The sequence below is a fragment of the Mus caroli genome, chromosome 6 (genome assembly GCF_900094665.2).
Source record: "Mus caroli chromosome 6, CAROLI_EIJ_v1.1, whole genome shotgun sequence".
NCBI lineage: Eukaryota > Metazoa > Chordata > Mammalia > Rodentia > Muridae > Mus > Mus caroli.
The window spans coordinates 51760690-51770687 of NC_034575.1; the positions used below are offsets into that span (position 1 = coordinate 51760690).

The window sequence follows — 9998 nt, forward strand, 5'->3', positions numbered from 1 at the left end:
GATTTCCCATGCTCATGGATTGGCANACAAAGGGATTTAACAGATATGTACAGAACATTTTGTCCTAAAACAAAAGGATATACCTTCTTCTCAGCACCTCATGGTACCTTCTCCAAAATTGACAATATAATTGGTCACAAAACAGGCCTCAACAGATACAAAAGTCTTGAAATTGTCCCGTGCATCCTATCAGATCACCATGGACTAAGGCTGATCTTTAATAACAATATAAATTATAGAAAGCCAACTCACGTGGAAACTGAAGAACACTCTTCTCAATGATACTTTGGTAAAGGAAGGAATAAAGAAAGAGATTAAAGATTTTTTAAAGTTTAATGAAAATGAAGCCACAACATACCCAAAATTATGGAACACAATGAAAGCATTTCTAAGAGGAAAATTCATATCTCTGAGTGCATCCAAAAAGAAACTAGAGAGTTCACACATTAGCAGCTTGACAACACACCTAAATGCTCTAGAACAAAAGGAAGCAAATTCACCCAAGAGGAGTAGACAGCAGGAAATAATCAAACTAGGAGTCGAAATCAACCAATTGGTAACAAGAACTATTCAAAGAATCAACCAATTCAGGAGTTGGTTCTTTGAGAATATCAACAAGATAGAAAAAGCCTTAACCAGACTCACGATATGGCACAGGGACAGCATTTTAATTAACAAAATCAGAAATGAAATGGGAGAAATAACGACAGATCATGAAGAAATCAAAAACACCATCAGATCATTCTACGAAAGCTATACTCAACAAAACTGGAAAACTTGGATGAAATGGATAAATTTCTAGACAGATACCAGGTACCAGAGTTAAATCAGGATCAGATTAATGACCTAAACAGACCTATATCCTCTAAAGAAATAGAAGCGTCATTAAAATTCTCCCAACTAAAAAAAGCACAGGACAAGATGGGTTTAGTGCAGAGTTCTATCAGACCTTCAAAGAAAATCTAATTCCAGTTCTTCTCAAACTATTCCACAAAATGGAAATAAAAGATACTCAACCAAAATCAGTCTATGAAGCCACAATTACTCTGATACCTAAACCACAGAAAGACCCAACAAAGATAGAGAACTTCAGACCAATTTCCCTTATGAATATGGATGCAAAAATACTCAATAAAATTCTCACTAACCGAATCCAAGAACACATCAAAACAATCATCCATCCTGATCAATTCGGTTTTATTCCAGGGATGCAGGGATAATTTAATATACGGAAATGCATCAACATAATCCACTGTATATACAAACTCAAAGACATACACCAAATGATCATCTCCTTAGATGCTGAGAAAGCATTTGACAAAATCCAACACCCATTCATGATAAAAGTCTTGGAAAGATCAGGAATTCAAGGCCCATACCTAAACTTGATAAAAGCAATGTACAGCAAACCAGTAGCCAACATCAAAGTAAATGGTGAGTAGCTGGAAGTAATCCCACTAAAATCAGGGACTATACAAGGCTTCCCACTTTTTCTCTACCTATTCAATATAGTACTTGAAATCCTAGACAGAGCAATTAGACAACAAAAGAACATCAAGGGGATACAAATTGAAAAGGAAGAAGTCAAATTATCACTATTTGTAGATGATATGATAGTATATATAAGTGACCCTAAAACTTCTACCACAGAACTCCTAAACCTGATAAACAGCTTCAGTCTAGTAGCTGGATATAAAATTAACTCAAACAAGTCAATGGCCTTTCTCTACACAGAGGTTAAACAGGCTGAGAAAGAAATTAGGGAAACAATACCCTTCTCAATAGTCGCAAATAATATAAAATACTTTGGTGGGACTCTAACTAAGGAAGTGAAAGATCTGTATGATAAAAACTTCAAGTCTCTGAAGAAAGAAATTAAAGAAGATCTCAGAAGATGGAAAGATTTCCCATGCTCATGGATTGGCAGGATCAATATAGTAAAAATGGCTATATTGCCAAATGCATTCTACAGATTTTATGCAATCCCCATCAAAATTCCATCTCATTTCTTCAAGGAATTAGAAAAGGCAATTTGCATATTCATCTGGAATAACAAAAACCTAGAATAGTAAAAACTCTTCTCAATGATAAAGGAACCTCTGGTGGAATCACCATGCCTGCCCTAAAGCTCTACTACAGTGCAATTTTGATAAAAAAACTGCATGGTACTGGTATAGCAACAGACAAGTAGACCAATGGAAGAGAATGGAAGATGCAGAAATGAACACACACACCTATGGTCACTTGAGCTTTGACAAGGGAGCTAAAACCATCCAGTGGAAAAAAGACAGCATTTTCAACAAATGGTGCTGGCACAAATGGCAGTTATCATGTAGAAGAATGCGAATTTATCCATTCCTATCCTATCTCCTTTTACTAAAGTCAAATGTAAGTGGATCAAGGAAATCCACATAAAACCAGAGACACTGGTTTTCGCCTCTATAGGCGAAAGTGGGGAAAAAAATCCTAGAAGGTATGGGCACAGGGGAAAAATTCCTGAATAGAACAGCAATGGCTTGTGCTGTAAGATCGAGATTCGACAAATGGGACCTAATAAAATTGCAAAGCTTTGGTATGGCAAAAGACACTGTCAATAAGACAAAAGGGCCATCAATAGATTTGGAAAGGATCTTTACCAATCCTAAATCAGATGGGGGACTAATATCCAATATTTAGAAAGAACACATTTAGGGGACTCCAGAAAATCAAATAACCCCATTAAAAATGGGGCTCAGAGCTAAACAAAGAATGCTCACCTGAGGAATATTGAATGGCTGAGAAGTTCTTGAAAAAATGTTCAGCATTCTTAATCATCAGGGAAATGCAAATCAAAATGACCCTGAGATTCCACCTCACACCAGTCAGACTTGCTAAGATCAAATATTCAGAGGACAGCAGATGCTGGCTAGGATGTGGAGAAAGAGGAACACTCCTCCATTGCTGGTGGGATCACAAGCTGGTACAACCACTCTGGAATCAGTCTGGCAGTTCCTCAGAAAATTGGACATAGTACTACTGGAGGATCCAGCAATACCTCAACTGGGTATATATACAGAAGATGTTCCAACTGGTAATAAGGACACATGTTCCACTATGTTCATAGCAACCTTATTTATTATAGCCAGAAGCTGGAAAGAACCCAGATGTCCCTCAACAGAGTGATGGATACAGAAAATGTGACACATTTATACAATGTTGTACTACTCAGCTATTAAAAATAATTAATTTATGAAATTCCTAGGCAAATGGATGAATCTGAAGGGCATCATCCTCAGTGAGGTACCCAATCACAAAAGAACTCAATGATATGTACTCACTGATAAGTGGATATTAGCCCAGAAACTTTGAATACCCAAGATACAAGTTGCAAAACACATGAAACTCAAGAAGAATGAAGAACAAAATGTGGTCTGTTTGCCCCTTTTTAGAATTCAGAAAAAAAACACCCATGGAACGAGTTAAATTGACAAAGTTTGGAGCTGTGTCGAAAGGATGGACCATCTAGAGACTGTTACACCTGGGGATCCATCCCATTATCAGCCTCCAAACGCTGACACCATTGCATATGCCAGCAAGATTTTGATGAAAGAACCCTGATATAGCTGTTTCTTGTGAGGCTATGCTGGTGTCTGGCAAACACAGAAGTGGATGATCACAATCAGCTATTGGATTGAACACAGGGCCCCCAATGGAGGAGCTAGAGAAAATATCTAGGAGCTAAAGGGGTCTGCAACCCTATAGGTGGAACAACAATATGAACTAACCAGTACCCCCAGAGATCATGTCTCTTGCTGCATATGTAGCAGAAGACGGCCTAGTTGGCCATCATTGGGAAGAGAGGCCCCTTTGTCTTGCAAACTTTATATGCCTCATTACAGGGGAACACCAGGGCCAAGAAGTGGGAGTGGGTGGGTAGGGGAGTGGGGGGGGGGGAGGGTATGAGGGACTTTTGGAATAGCATTTCAAATGTAAATGAAGAAAATACCTAATAAAAACAACAAAACTAAACACAGTAGATGCTTTCAAAATATATACACATATAAAGACAATTTAAATTACATTGCCACATAAAAAGTGAGACAAAACCCCTAATGAAATCCTACATCTCCAAATGAAGCTTTCAGTGCTAGCAATCAGTTCTAAATAATTGAGTTGTTCATTAAATGGGGTCTATGGGAACCCCCAAACAGCCCAAGGTATTGTCAAGGCTGTTGTATGTTCTCCACAAACTGACATTAAAGCCATATTCTTGAATACAGCAATTGCACAACTCATTGAATATGGTAAAATGAAGGTGGTGACTACTACAGTCCTTACTCCTGTAGGTCAGAATTTATGGTTATGGAAGGAAACATGCATACTACCAAAGGAGAAAGGTCAACACCAACCCATCTAAAAAATCTTCAGTCTACAATGGTGTGTCATTCCTATAAGATGTGCTCATGCAATAATAGGCCGAAACTTGTGGGAGTAACAAAAAAAATCTGTTTATTTTAAAGCATGAAATCCATGAGATTGAAACCATATCCAGCACTATAAGAATCTGAAATGAGATAGATGAAGGAGAAAATGCAATACTAATGTTCTGCCAAAAAATTTTTACTAATAAAAATGATATCTAATGACATACCGCTAAACTCATAGACCTGAGTCTGCTTCCGACATCATTAAAGAAGCTTCCTCCAGACGATAGAGATAGATAGAGTGACCCACAGCTAGAAAATACACATAGTAAGAGACACTAAGACAGTCAACCCTTTATGGAAAGTCTCCATAAAATTCTTCTCCATGGAGCACAAGGAATTCTGTGGAAAAGGTGGTAGAAAGACTAGAATAAGCTAGAATGAATAGAAAGCATCAAGGAAACAAATCCTTATAAATATATTAAAATGGACATGCATATAAACTCAGAGACTGTGACAACATGCACAGGAACTGTTTGGGGTGTGCCTGTGGTGTCCTAGAGTAGAACTGATACACATCCCCTCCATAATCAAACAGCTGTCTGCCTTTGAAGCAATTTGCAAATAAAAATTAACCTTTCTTCATAGTAGTCTCACTGGAGAAACACAATACTCTTAAGAGTAGACTCTATGCCTGACAGGTAGATGGACAACACAAAACAGTCTTAATGAAGTCTTTAGTGTGATCCTTCGCCTATATACTATGACTTTTGTTTTTGTATTTTTATGAGATCTCTTTGTGAGAACTTGTGTGTTTCTGTGTCTTGCTTTGGCACATTTTTCTTCTGTGTGTTTTGTCCTATTCTAATTTATTTATTTTCTTTTATCTTATAGTTTATTTTACTGTTATTTCTTAGAGGCCTGCTTATTTTCTAAAGAGAGAAAGAAATGTCAGTTTGGATGGGGTAGGAGGTGAGGAGGAACTATAAGGAACAGCAGAAGGAGAAACACTAAAAACACTTTATAGTATATGAATATTTTTCTCAATAAAAGAACAGAACAATTTTATATGTGGGGGGTATGGTGGTGAATACTTCTAATCTCAGAACGGAAGAAGTAGAAACTGGAAGAGCCATGATATTATGATCTTCACCCACATCATAGACAGAGAGATACTCTATAAAGACACAAGGTGAATGGCATGTGAGGAACAACAGCCAAGGTTGTCTCCTGGCCTCCATGTGCACATATACACATATCTTGTAGCTGTACACACATACATACATACATGCATACAGATACACAATAAATACATTGTACAACATGCATGTATATATAATTTTTACCAATAATATTTCTATAATTAGATAGAAAAATATATAAATACATGGGCACATATTTTTTATATAACTAATTAAGTAACTGTTGAAAAATCTGAATTTTTATACTCACATTATTTTTATGGATCCAGAGAAATTAGGGAATAGAATTACAGCTACAATAAAATATTGAAACTATTACTTATTTATGTGCATAAATTCAAATCTTTTCAAAAGGGCTATCATCAAGGAAATTCTTTTCTGTAACTCCAGCATCAAAAAGACATTTATGATAAAATGTAAAATGTAGAAAGAGAATTTATGTGTAAATATCAACTTATTGTACACAATTAATTTAAGAACTCTATAGTGCTTGGAAACAGAAATGTTAAAAAATATATGTATAATACCACTAAATTTATTTAAATCATATGAAGAACCTTGCTTTGCTACTAAAACCATTGAAGTTAAAAATGAAACACATTCCAGATGCATATGTAGCAGAGGATGGCTTACTTGGTCATTAATGAGAGGAAAGGCCCCTGGTCCTGTGAAGGTTCTATGCCCCAGTGTAGGGAAATGCCAGGGCCAGGAAGCAGAAGAGGGAGGGTTGGTGAGCAGGGAGAGAGGATTGGGCATAGGGGTTTTCAGAAGGGAAACAAGAAAAAGGGATATCATTTGAAATGTAAATAGAGAAAATATGTAATAAAAAAAGAAAAAAGAAAAAAATCCAAAGCATGCGTATTTTAGAAGTAAAATAATTGGGTCTGCACAGAATAACTCCTTATAACCAGTTGTATGTGTAATTCCTGGAGATCCTATGTACTCTTCTTACCTCTGTGGGCACTGGGAATATACAGTGCATGCATGCATGCTAACATGATACTTATACATATAAGTAAAATAAATTAATAGGTCTTTAAAAAAAGAAAAAAAAACATTTAAAAAAATTCTGGCAGTGCTTTGACTGCATGTTTTCCAACATAATTATTATTCTATTATCAGAAGTGATTTGTACCAAAGGAGTAATTGTGGGATAGGCACACATCACAAATTTCTGAACAGTCAGGATTACTGGGTCATACCTCCATAACAGGACTGAGGAGGATGAGATGATGAAGTCCACCCAGTACATGACCACAAAGAAAACCACCAGCAGCAAGATGGTCTGGGTGGCCCTTTTCTCAGGGGAGGCTCTCAGATGGCTGATGCTATGAAGATGCTTGCATTGCCTCTTATGTCTGGACAAGATTATCACCATGTATGTGCTTGTGATCAGCATGACTCCTACAAGAAATACATCTCTGGAGATTGACACTGTTAAAATCAATCCTTTGATGATGTAGTTCTTTGGTAAGAGTGTACAGGATTTAGTGACCTTCATCTGGTTGGTTTCACTTAAGTTGGTAAAACCACCAACATATAAGATCTGGTTACTACTGTAGAGCAAATTGAAAGACCAAATACAGAAGAAAGCATAGATCAAGTACATTTTCAGTCTTCGTTTGAATTTTGCCAACAGTGATGTACTGGGACTGATTGTGACAGCCTGGACCACACTCAGGAGGCAGGTGTTGCAGATAGAAAGGCCTCTCATCACCCTGCTTATGTAAAATAGTGTCTTACATTTGAAGTCATTCTCAATGTTCAGTGTCTCAAATATGTCTGTAAGCCAAATATCCCCTCCAGCAAGGAACATCATTATGTGAACGAAGGTCAGTTGACAGGAGATCAGGTCTGTGGGTTTAGGTCTGTGACCAAGGATTATGAAAGTATAGAAAAAAAGAAGAAACATATTGGCTAAAACTCCAAGTCCAGCTTGGAAATAAAGAACATTCTTGAATAAGGACATAAGTGGAGTGTGTATTCATCTTAAGAGCATAATAGAGGTTTACTTCACATATCTGAAAAAAAGTAACAGATTATTACGGTTATGAATGTTCCTAGATGTCTCCCAGGTTAGTCCCCATCCCAACATCTTTGTGAGAAAGAACTTCAGATTAAAGCACTAACTTCCAGCTACCAAGAAAAATGCATTTTTTCTATCCTTTTTGGAGGAAAAAATATAAATTGTTAATAGAATATAGTACTAATTGCTTCTTAGGTTTCCATGATGATATTTTACCTATGTACCTCTTTGTTTAGTATTTATCTCCTACCATTTTCTAAGAAGGCACCCTTTTCCTATTTTTCTTATTTGATACCTGTACTCTGGTTTTCTGCTCTTTATTTTTCCAGCTCCCTTGCCTACCCTGCAATGGTCCTATTTTGCTTTTCTGGTTTCTGTTGTTACTACATGCTGCATAATCACATCTGAAGATGTGCAGCTGAGAGCCTCTAGCAAGGGGCAATATATAACATTAAGACAAACATAGTTTTCAACACATTATGTCAAATATGAAACACTGAAGACGACCAGATACTGATCCTGTTAGCAAATTTCTGTTTTAAAAGAGATTCCTTCTTATGCAGTGGAAAACAAGTTCCCCAGTATTATCATATATCATCAGTATCCACATACCTTTTACAGTTTCACTCAACAGTATTATATTTAATTCTTATTTTAGTTATTTGGCCTATTTACCTCCAGAGATCATTTTGTAACATACCCATTAATATGATACCACAAATCAATCATTTAATAGTCACATAATTTTAGCTCCCCCCAAACTTAATCTTGCAAAGGGATGGATCATCCCATTTGCCAGAGCCAAGCTCCTGATTATCTTACCAACGTATTTTTACTACACATTGAGGTTCTACTTTTAAAAGCTTCAGACTCATGCTGGAGAGATGGCTCAGTTGTCAAGAGCACTTCTTGCTTTGGAACAACCTGGGTTTGATTCTCTAGAATGATATCATGGCTTGGAACCATCATGACTCTAATTCACAGAGATGTATTGCCCTGTATGAAATGTATGCAAGTTTTGCACACATAATACATGTAGGCAAAAATACATGTATGTAAAATAAGGTAAATGAACAAAGCTCTAGGATAATTGTGAGAGGCCAGTTCCTGAGTTCTTGTTCTCTCTTGAAGGTAGCCAAGGGTAAAGAGTATCCATGGGGGCAAGACTTGGTCTTGAAAAAAATTAGGGTTGCTTTTTAATTTTAAAATATTTACCTGTTTTAGGTATATATTACTTTGCAACAGTAGTTGGCCTCTCTGTCTGAGTTTCTTTGATTCCAGAAACAGCAGAGTATCTGGCCTTTAGCATCTCATTGTAATACAGCAAAGGTTTTAAGTAAAGGATTAATTGATAGGTATTTTCCCTAGCTCAGAAGCCTCACATCTAGCTTGTCCGGATGGAAGGAGGTTTAAACCAATAAACTTTTATTGAACATGGAGAACAGAGTCACTCACAGATGAAAAATCTTTTACCCAAGAAAATATGCCTAACCTCACATACATTCATCTACAAATTCATGAATATACACTCATATACCTTTATGATACGATTTAGGCTCAGGTACTTACTTTTCTCATAATTACTTACTTACTTACATACAAACAGCTATACTTACATAAGCATATGGATCAATAGACCAAGTGTAAGTACAGAAAGAATTCACTCAATCTGGATGAAAGATGAACTCCAATCTTTGTTGCATAGAGAAAGAAAAACCTTCTACCCTTTCATTGTAAATGAATTAAACCCAAGTCTGTAAGAAAAAGCTTTATTCTCTTTAGTTAGACTAAGCCCTTTTTTTCAGAACAGAACTGTTCTGCCCTATGCTAAGGAGAAGACTGCCTGCTCTTTCTGCTTTCTTTGCAAGTTTTTTGTCCCTCTTTCTCTCTGCATTCTGTCTACCTCTCTCTTCTTATATTCATCTTTATTTCTGAGGGAAAGTAAAGAAGGGAAAATCTATCAGACTATCCTCTCCTAATTTATAAGTATCTCTCTATATTTCTAAGTTACTCCACTCTTCTTCCCATCTTCTAATTCTCCTCCTAATCCTGCTCTTTCCTTCTGCTCTGCAGTAATAATGTCATATAATGTAATTGTTCCTAGTTTTATTTTGTACCTTTCCTAGGGGAATAGATCACATGATAAAGCTTTACCATGAGCTTATACATGAACTCAAATCATAAATTGTGTAAGAAATTTACAACAGAGATGTTTACGCCTATTCTCATTAAGACTAGACATTATCTGTCACTAGCTCTCCAGGTTAATTTAAAGCTAAAACAAACAAACAAACCAAAACCAAAACAAAAAACAAAAACAAAAACATAATTTCTGTACTAAGTTATCATTGAAACTCAGCCAATATT

At 36.4% G+C, this 9998-nt stretch overlaps 1 protein-coding gene across 1 annotated transcript; it reads right to left on the reverse strand.

Moving 5' to 3' along the window:
- Positions 1-6588: 6588 nt before the first annotated feature.
- Positions 6589-7597, reverse strand: LOC110296643 (putative vomeronasal receptor-like protein 4). Its single transcript, XM_021165358.1, has one exon. It carries the CDS (start codon positions 7572-7574, stop codon positions 6642-6644), a length of 933 nt encoding a protein of 310 aa, XP_021021017.1. The 5' UTR covers positions 7575-7597; the 3' UTR covers positions 6589-6641.
- Between the last annotated feature and the right edge of the window lie 2401 nt (positions 7598-9998).

Bases quoted from the DNA above. Each gene is read 5' to 3' on its own strand.
- LOC110296643 (XM_021165358.1), bottom strand. From the start codon at position 7,574: ATGTCCTTATTCAAGAATGTTCTTTATTTCCAAGCTGGACTTGGAGTT.